This window comes from Doryrhamphus excisus, chromosome 7 (genome assembly GCF_030265055.1).
Source record: "Doryrhamphus excisus isolate RoL2022-K1 chromosome 7, RoL_Dexc_1.0, whole genome shotgun sequence".
NCBI lineage: Eukaryota > Metazoa > Chordata > Actinopteri > Syngnathiformes > Syngnathidae > Doryrhamphus > Doryrhamphus excisus.
Genome location: NC_080472.1, coordinates 19,829,066 through 19,843,241, shown reverse-complemented (window position 1 = coordinate 19,843,241; position 14,176 = coordinate 19,829,066). Strand labels below are relative to the sequence as shown.

At 40.7% G+C, this 14,176-nt stretch overlaps 1 protein-coding gene across 4 annotated transcripts in view; it reads right to left on the bottom strand.

Annotated features, from left to right (window-relative positions):
- The window catches only part of col7a1l (collagen type VII alpha 1-like), a 57,247-nt gene that overhangs the window by 3,820 nt on the left and 39,251 nt on the right, over window positions 1–14,176 (bottom strand). For 2 of the 4 annotated variants that reach the window (XM_058077627.1, XM_058077629.1), the window contains 41 exons: window positions 13,433–13,477; window positions 13,337–13,372; window positions 13,221–13,247; window positions 13,082–13,153; window positions 12,942–13,004; window positions 12,843–12,860; window positions 12,744–12,779; window positions 12,640–12,678; window positions 12,524–12,559; window positions 12,323–12,457; window positions 12,174–12,242; window positions 11,324–11,494; window positions 11,163–11,246; window positions 11,038–11,082; window positions 9,622–9,699; window positions 9,171–9,221; window positions 7,667–7,915; window positions 7,541–7,576; window positions 6,320–6,346; window positions 6,193–6,252; window positions 5,751–5,876; window positions 5,604–5,675; window positions 5,412–5,447; window positions 4,661–4,720; window positions 4,535–4,579; window positions 4,437–4,472; window positions 4,336–4,371; window positions 4,215–4,271; window positions 4,080–4,151; window positions 3,500–3,571; window positions 3,399–3,434; window positions 3,246–3,326; window positions 3,078–3,185; window positions 2,950–3,012; window positions 2,822–2,884; window positions 2,635–2,751; window positions 1,837–1,914; window positions 1,708–1,761; window positions 1,591–1,639; window positions 1,202–1,369; window positions 812–871 (listed from right to left, as the gene is read on the bottom strand). In XM_058077627.1, the coding sequence (XP_057933610.1) occupies window positions 812–871; window positions 1,202–1,369; window positions 1,591–1,639; window positions 1,708–1,761; window positions 1,837–1,914; window positions 2,635–2,751; window positions 2,822–2,884; window positions 2,950–3,012; window positions 3,078–3,185; window positions 3,246–3,326; window positions 3,399–3,434; window positions 3,500–3,571; window positions 4,080–4,151; window positions 4,215–4,271; window positions 4,336–4,371; window positions 4,437–4,472; window positions 4,535–4,579; window positions 4,661–4,720; window positions 5,412–5,447; window positions 5,604–5,675; window positions 5,751–5,876; window positions 6,193–6,252; window positions 6,320–6,346; window positions 7,541–7,576; window positions 7,667–7,915; window positions 9,171–9,221; window positions 9,622–9,699; window positions 11,038–11,082; window positions 11,163–11,246; window positions 11,324–11,494; window positions 12,174–12,242; window positions 12,323–12,457; window positions 12,524–12,559; window positions 12,640–12,678; window positions 12,744–12,779; window positions 12,843–12,860; window positions 12,942–13,004; window positions 13,082–13,153; window positions 13,221–13,247; window positions 13,337–13,372; window positions 13,433–13,477 (2,866 nt within the window). Of the gene's footprint in view, window positions 1–811; window positions 872–1,201; window positions 1,370–1,590; window positions 1,640–1,707; window positions 1,762–1,836; window positions 1,915–2,634; window positions 2,752–2,821; window positions 2,885–2,949; window positions 3,013–3,077; window positions 3,186–3,245; window positions 3,327–3,398; window positions 3,435–3,499; window positions 3,572–4,079; window positions 4,152–4,214; window positions 4,272–4,335; window positions 4,372–4,436; window positions 4,473–4,534; window positions 4,580–4,660; window positions 4,721–5,411; window positions 5,448–5,603; window positions 5,676–5,750; window positions 5,877–6,192; window positions 6,253–6,319; window positions 6,347–7,540; window positions 7,577–7,666; window positions 7,916–9,170; window positions 9,222–9,621; window positions 9,700–11,037; window positions 11,083–11,162; window positions 11,247–11,323; window positions 11,495–12,173; window positions 12,243–12,322; window positions 12,458–12,523; window positions 12,560–12,639; window positions 12,679–12,743; window positions 12,780–12,842; window positions 12,861–12,941; window positions 13,005–13,081; window positions 13,154–13,220; window positions 13,248–13,336; window positions 13,373–13,432; window positions 13,478–14,176 lie in introns of those variants that run through there. The other 2 variants (XM_058077628.1, XM_058077630.1) reach the window with 2 other exon arrangements.

Below are 14,176 nucleotides of genomic sequence, written 5' to 3'. Positions count from 1 at the left end.
TTTTTTTACATTTTTGCAAATTGTGGTTGCCACAGAATGTGTTTATTTTGTGTTATTTTTTTCATTGATGGTTATGTGTGTTTTTTTCCAGCAAATAATTTTTTTCCTGTAAAACCGTAATAATTGTCTATAAAATGTGTTTTGTGCTAACATTTTTGGGTGTCTGGAACAGATTAAATGGAGTTACATAAAATTTCTGGGATTTACATTTTTATAAGCACATTTAGTATGGGAAAATGTGCTTTGGTTAGAGTCCGTTTTGGTTTGAGTTCTTGAGGACCTTCTGGAAGGGATTCATGACATTAACTCTTTATGTTATATGTTTTTCAACCCGAACGCCTGATCCCAAAGATGCCTTTAAACGTCTTTTACCTGTTTTTCAAAAATGGCTGGTACTGAGAGGGATGTCTTTCGACAAACAGCAGGGATTTAACGTGTTAACCAAGGCAAATAGTGTACAAATAGCTTTTAACGTATTGGTTAGGTCGTTGTTGGTCACCACGGTGATGTACGTTTTTCCACGGGCCCAAAACTTCTGTAGTGTGACAATATAAATAACATTTTTCCCCAATTTGCAGTATACAGTATGATGCAGTATACACAACAATAATAACCAAAAATCAATGTGAGAGTGATGCAAGCATGTCTGAGCTTCTCCTTGCATCAAATCTAGCACACGTTGTCAAACATTCATGCATTCCCTTTTTGCTTGATTTCAAGAAAACTCATGACTCTTAGATGACGGGAAAACGAGAGCGAATAAACACGAAGAAGACGAAGAAGAAGAATGCCAGTCGTCTTGGAGACTCACCAGAGGCTCCCGATCCAAATACTCTTCTTTTCGTCCTGGTGGCCCCGCCCTCCACGGGATCTGAAACGAGACGATGGAGATTGATGCCGGCGGGACTACAAAATAACTTGTGTAAATAAATAGTGACTTTACTTTATTATATAATAGTAATTGTATAAGAGTGAGCATCTTGTGAATAACAATGGCGTGTAGTTTGCTGTAAAAAGTTTGGATGGAGAGAGCAGACTTTCATGACTTGCATCACAACAAATTGAACTTCTTGCAGCTGCTAATGAGCTGTGTGAAATGTGCCGCCACTTCTTGCAGCGTCATCAGACCACCGCACTACTCTGATGCCGGTGAGAACATGCCACTGCTCCTCTAGTAGCTGCATTACGGTACTGTCATTACCAGTGCTGTTGTACGAAAGTCCTTCCTGAACCTCCATCTTTCCCTCATCTTTGCCTTTGTCGTCTTCATCTTCTTCCACGTGAGCCTCATTGAGGTCGTAAGAAAGGTCGGCGTCTGAGGTTCTTCCATCAGGATCCACTGACCGGACCATGAACTTGTAGTCTAAACCTGCAACAAGGACACATACACACACTTTAAACACGCTGGATGCTGCTGCATTGGGAAGCCATTAGTGTTCCTGTGTGTGTGGCACCGTGGTGTGTGCGTGTTCTTCTGATGGAACACAACAGATGGCCCCCACACATGCTGATGCCACAGGAGTTCACACACACACACACACACGGGCACGTTCTGGCACAAATAAGAAAGAATGGAACGTGCACACTTACCACACTTGTGCACCACCTCCTGAGTGACTATGTTCTTCACTTCATGAGCCTTCACACAGAGGAACATAATCAGTGTGTGTGTTCTCTTACAGTGTGCGTGTGTGTGTGTGTACATACTGAGAGGCCAGGCTCTCCCTTCTCCCCCTTTGCACCTCCATATCCCAGCATTCCCTACAAGGACACGCACACTCTCACACTTGTAATAAGGACATCGGCGTGATGGCAATCAACAGGAGAGACTCTCACACTCTGTCCTCTCAGCCCAGGCGTCCCGGGCTCTCCTTTTTCACACGGCTTCACTTTGCCTCTCCTGCCTCGCACACCCTGCACACACAGCATGACACCCACCCCCAATTATCATCCTTATTAGACCCTGCCGAGTAGTGATGTTCAAATGCGTACTGAAATATCGATACCGCGTTGACAGCTGCAGTAAACGCCTGCCATCACATCTGGTGTTTGTGTCACGGAACAATTACTGACACCTAGTGGCCAATGTAGAACAATTCTTCATTTAGCCATTAATTTAGCCATTTTTATGCTTGACAGTGGGCTGCACGGCGGATGAGTGGTTAGCGTGTAGGCCACACAGCTAGGAGACCCGAGCTCGATTCTACCCTCGGCTGTCTCTGTGTGGAGTTTCGACATTTCGATACAAATAATTAATAATAAGAAAATAATAATATATACGTAAATGTGATTTTTCCTGGCTGCACGGCGGTCGAGTGGTTAGCGCGCAGACCTCACAGCTAGGAGAGTTCAATCCCACTCTCGGCCATCACTGTGTGGAGTTTGCATGTTCTCCCCGTGCATGCGTGGGTTTTCTCCGGGTACTCCGGTTTCCTCCCACATTCCAAAAACATGCTAAGTTAATTAGCGACTCCAAATTGTCCATAGGTATGAATGTGAGTGTGAATGGTTGAATGGTGTGAATGTGCCCTGTGATTGGCTGGCTGGCCACCAGTCCAGGGTGTACCCCGCCTCTCGCCTGACGACAGCTGGGATAGGCTCCAGCACCCCAGCGAGGATAAGGGGAGCATGTACCTTGGGTCCTGTGTCCCCACGGAGGCCTGGGGTCCCCGGTGGTCCTCGGTTTCCGTCCTTTCCTGGTTTACCGGCTGAGCCCTTGAACCCTGGGAAGCCTGGGAAACCGGTGGCACCCTGCAGAAGAAGAAACAACATACCAAAAAATAAACACAAAAACAGAACAATTTGTGTAAAATGTACACACCTTTATTCCTTTTCCTCCCGGGTCACCATTAATGCCGTTGGTACCAGCGTTGCCTTTGTCTCCCTGATGGAACAGCACATTGTGTAATAAATAATGTGGAAAAAAAAAAGAGTGTAAACCTGGACTACCTTCCGTCCAGGCAGTCCACTCAGGCCAGGTATGCCGGGGGTGCCAGGTGTCCCTCCATCCCCCTGTTCAGCAGAGATGTTGGTCACTCAGCATTGAGGGCAAATTCAAATACAGATGAGCTACAAACCTTTTCACCATCACTGCCGGGATTCCCAAAGTGTCCCGGGACTCCCCGGAATCCTTTCTCTCCTTTCACGCCTTTATCTCCTGGTGATCCTACGCCTCCTGCACCCCCCTGTGGAGAGGTAATGATGGAAGCATGGTTGGGAAGAGACTATTTTGATCTTCACAGTACCTGCTGGCCCCTGTGGCCTTGCAGCCCTGTGTCTCCTTTGTCCCCTTTGCCGCCGTTCACTCCATCGACTCCGTTGTCACCCTGAAGATGACATCATCATCTTATGTACATCATAGCAAGCACCTGTTTTAGTCATGTACAGTATGTCTTTACCATGGCCCCATTGATGCCTGGTTCACCTGGATCTCCCTGCAGGAAAGCAACACAATTGAACAGAAATCCCTAACGGACTTCATTAACATAAACTGACAAACCTTCTGGCCGACTGGTCCCCGAGGTCCAAAACGTCCCATCATGCCCTTGATGCCCGCATCCCCCTTCAGGCCCTGGAAAAGAGGAAACAACGACAATGTAAACACAAATGATGCATTCCATAATGTCGTTTTCCATCCAATACCTTTTGTACCCCCCCCCCCCATGTCGATACGCTAAGAAGTAATATATACATATACTGTGGGTATATGTACACTCAGACTTACTGAAAATTGCCACATGAGTTGTTGTTTTGGTTCTCATAATATTATTTTTATTATATTATATATATTTATATAATATTATAATTTATTATTGCAACATTCATTTTGATTCATTATATTTTTCATTATATTTTTTATTTCATTGATTTATTATTTATTTATTTATTTAATTATTATTTAGATTTTATTTATTTTCTTTTTGTTTTTTTAATTAATTAATTAATTATTTGATAATAGTTTTTTCCTCATTATATTAGAACTTTGGTCATGTAAAATTAATTCAAATAACTAATATTATGCCCTTATTCTGCTAATACTTCAACCTTATTCTTGTAAAATGACATTTTTTTTCATGTACCTTGACTCCAGGCGGCCCATCCTCGCCCTTCTCTCCTTTATCGCCATCAAAACCCGGGGAGCCTCGCTCACCCTGGAACAAAGCCAGTGGTTAAATCGGATCTATCAAACGGATTGAGGTATTCCAATCTCTCACCGCGTCCCCTTTGGCACCCTTAAATCCACGAGGTCCTTGAACCTGAAGCGTACTACCCTGCAAGACAAGGATGACACGGTTATCATCTAAACAAGATTATAGCGAACCAAAACAAACATACCCGTTCTCCTCTGACTCCGGGCAAGCCACGTTCACCCTAAAGTTAAACGTAAATACATATGATTATTCCTAAGGCTAAGCATAGGAAACACAACATCTCACCTTTACACCTTTGTAGCCTCTCGCCCCCTTGACACCCTAAAAAAGAGCAAAGAATGGATACAACCATTTTGAATTCAAGTGTAAAACAAAGTGCTTACTATCGTTCCTGGAGCACCTGACGCACCCGGGGAGCCTGGGTCACCCTGAAATAGAAACCATGAGTCGGCATAATGAAAACATTGAAACATGTCAACATGAACTACAACTTGTTGGACATGGATCACCTTTTTTCCAGGGAAGCCAGACAAACCCTGAGGCCCTGGCTCTCCAGGAACACTGTCACCCTTTCAGGAGGAAAAGTCATATCGGATTATTATTATCTATTTATTAGCAGTATGTTTCAATACATACTGTAGACACTCTGGACTGGTGGCCAGCCAATCACAGGGCACATTTAGACAAACAACCATTCACACTCACATTCATACCTATGGACAATTTGGAGTCGCTAATTAACCTAGCATGTTTTTTTGGAATGTGGGAGGAAACCGGAGTACCCGGAGAAAACCCCCGCATGCACGGGGAGAACATGCAAACTCCACACAGAGATGGCCGAGTGTGGGATTGAACTCGGGTCTCCTCGCTGTGAGGTCTGTACGCTAACCACTCGGTGACCGTGCAGCCAAGTATGAATGAATCCATCAATCCATTTTCTACCGCTTATCCTCACAAGGATCGCGGGGGGTGCTGGAGCCTATCCCAGCTGTCTTCAGACAAGAGGCGGGGTCCACCCTGGACTGGTGGCCAGCCAATCACAGGGCAGATATAGACAAACAACCATTCACACTCACATTCATACCTATGGACAATTTAGGATCGTTATACAGGTTTTTGGAATGTGGGAGGTAGCCGGAGTACCCGGAGACGCACACACGGTGAGAACACCCAAACGCCACACGGTGATGTTTAACAGAGATTTGAAACCAGCGATTCCAGGTTATTATTTTATATTGTATGTGCTTTATTATGATGTACCTTTTCTCCTTTCATTCCAGGCACACCAGGAGGCCCCTGTAAAAAAACATGATCAAATCTACAAGCTAATCATATATAGAATACTATATATATATATAGAAATACTATATAGAAAGCCCAAATAGTCATCAGTTAAACAGATACAGTACTACAATGCAAAAACATGTCAGTATTATTTATGTGTGCGCCTACGTCAGGTCCCGCTGCCCCCGCAAGTCCAGGCGCTCCCGGCGTCCCGTTTTTCCCCCGTCTCCCTCGCTCGCCCTGCAATGCCACACACCAAACATCTCATTTGCATCGCTTGCACAACTTTGAAGAGGTTTTTTTGCGTCTCCGTACCTCTCTGCCTGGCTCCCCCGGATCCCCTGGCGGGCCCTTGACGCCTGAGGGACCCTGAATCCCGGGGCTACCAAGGATGCCCTGGATGCCCTGAGCACCAGGCGGTCCCATCTCCCCCGGTTCCCCCTAAGGGGTTTCATGGAAGTCAGTGGAAATAATTTCATTTGTTTAATTGCTTTAAAAATATACACATTTAATGAGACATTTGACAACTTATCTTGTCAGAATTACATTTTTTTTCAGAGGCAGACAAGATGTGATTCAGTCCGATGGATGCTTTGGAATAATTGCTTTCCAATTAAACCTTCATGGATTCATGTGCTCATACGCAACCTTCACTGAGTCACCGGGCCAATTAAATTTCCCAAATTAAAGTAGTAACGAGAAGCAAAGTCAATCAAATTTAAAGTGATTGTATTTTCATCATTTATTGGTGTGTCACCTTGTTGCCGGGCGGACCAGCTTGGCCCTCAGGCCCTCGGTGGCCGATGCCTGGCTCTCCCTGAACACGACAATTTAAAACGGTTATCACTTGAAACGTAATCTTAATGTAATGACTTGATGTATACCTTTTGTCCCTTTTCTCCAACGCCCCCCTGCAGAAAAAATAGCACATATGAGAGGGCAGGAGAACACCTTAGACATCACAAGAGGAAACAACTTGTTTAACAAGGGGAATTATTCATGCTGTGCTTCTTTAATCTGGCGAACCAAAGAGGCTTCAAAAGGCAGGCCGGTGATGTCAAGCACTGATGCAACATGGGTAATGTGGGCAGAGGGAGTGGCCGGTTCCTTTTCCTTTTTAATTATCATTCCCGGTCCAAGCCCTTGGGACGGCGTTAATGATGCTTTTAAGTGTTACGGTCCCCGAGATGACGCATGACTATTACTGATTGAATTTAGAGCAGGGGTGTTCAAAGCGCAGTCATTTATGGAGTTTTTTTATTGGCCCCTGGAACGTTCTAAAAATATCATTTGACAAGAAAACTAAGCAACTGAAAAAGTTGGTTTAAATCAAATCAGATTTGGATGGGATTTGTATCGTGTGTGTGCAGGGTTTTCAAACCAAATTGATTATGCATACGGTAATGGTATTGGTTGAATTTCATGTGAACATGCATCATATTACAATTGAATGCATCACATAATCAGTTCACAGTTCCACATGTCCAAAAGGAGTAGGAAGAAGCAAAGCTTATTAAATCCTACCCCTCCATCTGGTACTTTTACAATCAGTAACATTTGTTCACATCCTGCTTTCCTAATATTATTTATTATTTCAATTATTTTATTAATTTTTATTTTTTACTGTATTTTATTAATTTTTATTTTTACTGTATTTTATTATTTTTTATTTATTATTTTGTTTTATTTTTGTATTTATTTATTTTTGTCACGTGCCGAAGTAATGGTAATGGTAATGGTTTTATTTCATTTGAACATGCATCAGATTACAATTGAATGCATCACATAATCAGTTCACAGTTCCACATGTCCAAAAGGAGTAGGAAGAAGCAAAGCTTATTAAATCCTACCCCTCCATCTGGTACTTTTACAATCAGTAACTGTTACATTTGTTCACTTCCTGCTTTCCTAATATAGTTTAAGGTTATTATTTTTTTTTACATTTTTTGTCACGTACCGAAGTATGAGGTGATATGACCATACAATGACATAATGAGTACCATAATAACTGTCAATATAGTAATATATATATAGCACATCATGACTCGTCCAAGACTCTTCTATGATGATGTTATTATTTGAACAGCAGAATGATGTTGATTTACCTTTGGACCTTGTTTACCGTCCTCCCCTGGCTGCCCCTTTCATTGCAGGAAAGATTAAAAAAAAAGAGTAAGATGTCAATGTGATCTGAAACTGCTAAGACAGGATGACAGGATGTGCAGCCTCACCTTGAGGTACAAATACTCAGGGGGGTACGGGTAAGGGTGTTCGGGTTCTTCCTCACCCTGCCTCCTATCCCACTCCTCCCTCGTCATCTCAGCCTCCTCTCGGTCTACATCTTCCTCCCAGTTGCCACTCCACTCTTCATCGTCAGGCGGAGGGTGCTCTTCTTGGTAAACATCCTCAACCGGATGCTCGTCTTCCAACTCAATGTGCCGCCGCCGCCTCCCTCCGCTTGTGTTAATGATTAAGTCCGTCTAAATCACAGCACAAGTCACTATGTCAAGTATGTTATCTCCTTGTCTGGCAAGTGTCAGCTTTGTCCAGGTGATGGTGCTGCCATTTGACGGGGTGATTTTAACATTTCTTGCAAATTTTAAACATATCAACAAATATGACTATGAACATTTTCACCAGCGACACACCCATTTAACACGAATGGTGCAGCTCTTGGTTATGAATTCATTTTTTAATATTTCGGTGGGGTTTCGGGTTTACCTGAGCTGTGGTCTTAAACTTTTGATCAACTGATGAACAGCCTATTTCACTCGAATGCTTGTTTGCAACAAATGTTTTACTCAAAAATGGCTTCTTATTACTACACTTGATCTTTGCGCGGGTTCGATTCCACTCTCGGGCATATCTGCATGGAGTTTGTATGTTCCCTCCGTGCATGTGTGGGTTTTCTCCGGGGACGCCGGTTTCCTCCCACATTCCAAAAACATGCTAGGTTAATTAGCGACTCCAAATTGTCCATAGGTATGAATGTGAGTGTGAATGGTTGTTTGTCTATATGTGCCCTGTGATTGGCTGGCTCGCCACCAGTCCAGGGTGGACCCCACCTCTCTTGCCCGAAGACAGCTGGGATAGGCTCCAGCACCCCCGCGACCCTCATGAGGATAAGCGGTAGAAAATGGATGGATGTTCATACTTGGCTGCACGGCGTTCGAGTGGTTAGCGCGTAGACCTCACAGCTAGGAGACCCGAGTTCAATTCCACCCTCGGCCATCTCTGTGTTGAGCTTGCATGTTCTCCCCGGTACTGCGGTTTCCTCCCACATTCCAAAAAACATGCTAGGTTAATTAGCGACTCCAAATTGTCCATAGGTATGAATGTGAGTGTGAATGGTTGTTTGTCTATATGTGCCCTGTGATTGGCTGGCTAGCCACCAGTCCAGGGTAGACTCCAGCACCCCCCTGCAACCCTTGTGAGGATAAGCGGTAGAAAATGAATGAATGGCTTCTTATTTTTGCATTCTGAAGCTTAAATTCGAACCTCCTTTGGATCAAACAGCGCAAAATGTAATGTCTTAAAATTTGGGTCAGGAGTGTGTATGTTGATGTAAAAAGATATCTTTAGAAATAACTGCAAAAATGTGACGTCTCACACGCATTGTCCGCAAGTTAGACTACTCATTCCCATTAAGGCCATCTATAAATCATATTCAGATTCATGCTTTAACGTTGATGCACTGGTGAAAATGTATCAATGTTAGACAAAAGAGGAGTCCACCTTGTCTGCTTCCTGTGTGCTGAGTGGAGGGGTTGGCAGTGACGCCTCATCCTGAGTGTGACATTAAAAGAGAAAATAAACAATTTGATATTGTTATCGAAGAGAAAAATGAGTTTCACCGAATCCATGCAGGTGACAGGACCTAATTTCAAATTGAGCAGACGCCTGAATCAGCAAACTCATCTGTTGTGCCTTCCGGGAAGCACACGATAAGAGTAGTATTCCAACTTTTTTCCTAGCAGATGACCTTTTCCCAAGCAAATACCCTTTCAGTGATTTGACCCTAAGCAATAATTGAAGAAGTAGTAGGTGTGTAATTAACAGCGCTTCTCAAAGAGCGACATTGTGATTAAAGAAAGTGTCTGACAAGCGGGGTAACAAGAAGGCGTCGGCATCATCAGGCGTCATCTTCAACTTGATGTTTCCAACGGCGCGCCAATGAGTCACCTACCTCCTCCTCCTCCTCCTCCTGGTCGTAATCTTCACTGTCGTGAAACTCCTCTGCTTCCTTTTCCGGCTCCTCGCTTGTCTGGAGATGAGGGGAATAAAATTGGGATAAATGAGTTGGGGATATCATGTTGATAGATCACAATTTGCCGGGGGGACAACAATGCCAAGCGACAGCCAGGGAGCACATTTCAATGACAGATAACGCATGCACTCCAACAACTCCTGTCCACACGACTGAATCCAAGAAATAATGTGACGGCGGTGCCACATTGTGTCTGTGCCAACAATCATGTCGTCGATGAAGGTAAAAGTCACCTTAAATTTTCATTTAAGCCTTTCACGTGTCATTTATATGTATTTATGCATTCCATATTCTTTTCCGCATGTTCAAACTATAATTGTAAAACTATAAAAAAAATTTTTGTCTTTCTAGACCACTGTTCACTTAGAATCAGACCTTCTAGAATGGATTCAAGTGAATTTCGTGAAATAGGATTCAATATTAAAAAATGGAATTTTTTTGTAGTTTATAACCTTCTAAATATTTATGTAATTATAATTATATAACATTTATTATTATTTATTATTATTATATAAAATAAGAGTTATATTATACTATATATAATAAAATTATATATAATTTCATATAATTTATATATATTACATAATTATATAAATTTATATAATATTTATATAATAATTTTATATAATGATATATATATATAATATAAAAAATATATAATTTATAATAATATACATGTTTATTTTAAACATGATTAGAGCCCTGTAGACAGGAAATAACACCCCTATAGTCATCTTTATATTCCTATTACCCAATATTGTAGCTCTAATCTGAAAAAATAAGATGGCTTTATTTGTGCCACTCTTTACTAGAGGATCTCTGCAGGGACGTAAGAGACTGCCGCCACTTTAAGCACAGCAAGCTAACAAGTTAGCCTCCAATGTATTTCTTCTAAACTTAAGGAAGGGTTTGAAACTGAGTGGGGAAGAAGGACAAAGTAAGAGACCAGAAAGGTACCACTTCCACATGGAGTGTGAGGAGAACTTTTTTTTACTATATCATGACGGACTGTGAATCCAAAGTAAGTGTGTCATCAGTGTAATATTACTGACACCTAGTGACAACATACTGTATGACTGTAATGACGATAGCCACTGTATTCTCTAGAAACTTATTTTGTTATATTATGTGAATATTTTGGGGTGTGTGGAACGGATTAGGTATTGACAAAAAATGTGAAAAATAATAAGTAATAATAAGTAAATAATTTCAATTTGAAATGATATGGAATGTAAAGCAGCAAATAAAACTGCTACTACGCACACGCAGCTGTGTTAGTGAAAGTCAGCGTGAGTGGGACATGCTCAGTGTGACGTCCCCTTCAAGGACATTTACCAGGCGATGTCTCTGCCTCTTATGTCGTCTTTTATTTCCTTTGCCCTGGTTAACAGCCGTGACACATAACAGTCAGCGTTAATAAGGAGGATTTCTTCAGTGCAAATCCGTGCTCCGATACTTACCTTCCCCCGTTCCCGGTTCTGCCTCTTGTGTCCTGCGCTTTTCCTCCCAGGGTTCACTTGAGCAAGGGTGACATTTCCTGGTCCCTGAGGAAACACGGTTGCACTTAAAATGTAAAAGCGAAAATGTAAAAGCGAAAAACAAACACGTGGATTGACTGTACCTTCTGGTTTGTAGTATAATTAAAAGTTGAGTTTGCGTTGAGTAAAGATGTTTGATTCACCGTCGTCTCCTCTTTGGTCACATTTAGCATTGCATCGAGTTCCTCCACCTGTTCTTTCGGTGGCGCCATTGTCAATATTGTTGGACCCTCTGCAGTGTCATTCCAGGAATCCTTCACAATAAGTGCATGTGAGAAAATGAATATTGTATTATAACCAGCTCCCAGTACGATAACCAGTATGATGCAATCTACACTCATGGGCAAAAGTTTTCAGAATGACAAAAATATAATTTTTAATATAATAATAATAATAATAATAATGATAATAATAATAATCATTATTATTATAAATAACTTATTTATTATTCGATATAAATAATAATAACAATAATAATGATAATAATAATTATTATTATTACTATGAAAAAAACAAGTATTTAATATACTACTAATAATAATAATAATACATAACAATAATCATTATATTAAATATTTATTTTGTTATAATAATAATAATAATAATTATGCATTTATTTATTATTATTTATGTTGTTATTATATTAAATAATTATTTTTCATAATAATAATAATAATAATAATTATTATTATTATTATATTAAATAATTATTTTTTATTTTGCATACAGTGGATTCCAGAATGTTTTGAAAAGTGATAAGATGAATGGTAATTAATTGCAAAAACCTTTCCACTGCATTTCAGCCCTGCCACAAAAGGACCAGCTGACATCCTGTTAGTGATTGCCCAGGCCAAAGGCTGGACATGACTAACCAATCATTCTCGAAACTTTCTCCCATGACTGCAGCTGTACATCCCGGCAAACTACAAGCACCTTTGTAGGCTGGTCCAATTCAAACCCCTCAATGGCGTCTCGACTGGAAAGGTCAGCCTTCATTGAACTCTGTCAAGATGAGGCAGCCAGTACATTCCTGAACAACTTGCATGTAAAGTCCCACATTTTGTTGAGTTTACGCTACACACTGTGTACTCGCTGATGATGTTAGACGTTTGCGATTCTTCGCTTGTCTTGGTTTTCTTGAAGCTTCCCAATGCGTGAAGTAGCTCCTCGATGCCGCCCTGTAGCAGCGTCTCCATCAAAGCCTTCAGCAAAGGCAGCTGGAGATAAAAATATAGACGTTTGGCAAATAATTTCAACTTGAGCGGGTGTTCATGTCAACACACCTTGATGCCATAGGCTTCAAACATCACTTCAAGATCCTGAATAGGAGAAAAGAAAATATGCAATTTAGTTATTTTTCGAATAAAGCAACAGAAAATATTAATAATAAGGAATTCACCTTCATCTCAGGTGATTTTCCGGGCACTCCGGCATCACCCTGCGGAAAGACAACACAGTGAGAATAAATATAGAGCACATCCAACTCATTTTGACTTATGGCACCTGTTCTCCTTTCATGCCTACGTCTCCTTTATCCCCCTGCAGTGAAAACATACATTAGCATAATTCCTGGAATTCATAATCAGCTCATTTCCCACTTACCTTCATTCCGGGAGAGCCCTACACAATGAGAAACAAAAGGGAAGTATTGGAACATGTGGTTACTGACACCCACTGCGGAAGCCATGATGGGTTACTCACAGGAGCTCCTGGAGGACCCATGGGGATGGGAAAGGCTTGTCTAGTTTCGGCGATGGTGGCGCCCTATGAATGGACATACAATGCCGTCAGAAAAAGAAAAAAGCAGAAAAAAAGACCTCAGACCTCAGGTGATGGTTTACCTCCGCAGTGACGAGGACCTGTTTTCCAGGCAACCCTGGTGCTCCTGGCTCTCCTTTACTGCCGTCTTTTCCCTGTCAGGCAACACCTCATCTTCAATCTTCTCACTCTATTGTGCTAAACAACCGAAACAGCACTTACGTTTAAGCCCGTGTCTCCCTTATGACCCTAGAATAGAGAAAAAATGATGGGCAAAAACGTGCAAATTTCATCAAATTTCACCAAATTCTCTGAAGTTTGTGATACATTTGAGAGACCTGTTTGCCTTCCTCTCCTTTTATTCCTCTTTCGCCCTGAAAAATGATTGGAAATTCAATTCAGGAAAACAAAAACAGGATTTTAAAGCTCCTCACATCTTTTCCCGGCAGTCCTCGCTTCCCATCGATGCCGGGTCTTCCCTGGAAAGAAACAATGTCAATCACAGGGAACGCCACTCACATAAGTAATTTCTAAAATCAAAAATACTTCAACTTGCTGATATAGTTCATCTTCAAACAGCTAAAATAATTCATAAGGCTAAAAATAACCAATTAAAAATGTCATCCTTGATGTTTGCTAAATACAAGGATGAAGAGTCTTGAACCATTCATGATGTGCTATATATATATATATCACTATATTGACACTTACTATGGTACCTATTATGTCATTGGATGCTCATATGTGACAAAAAAAGTTAAAATTAAAAAATACATAATAAATTAATATTAAATTAAAACATAATTATAAATTAATAATTAAATTAACAATTAAATATAAATTAATTATTAAATTAATATTAATATATAAATATATTATACACTATAAGAACATGTAATAATATAATAATAATATAAAACACTATATTAATATTAATAATAAATATTTAAATTAAAATACATTAAAAAAACTTTTTATAACTTTTTAAATTATATTATGAAAGCAGGAAGTGAACAAATGTAACATATACTGATTGTAAAAGTACCAGATGGAGGGGTAGGATATAATAAGCTTTGCTTCTTCCTACTCCTTTTGGACATGTGGAACTGTGAACTGATTATGTGATGCGTTCAATTGTAATCTGATGCATGTTCAAATGAAATTAAACCATTACCATT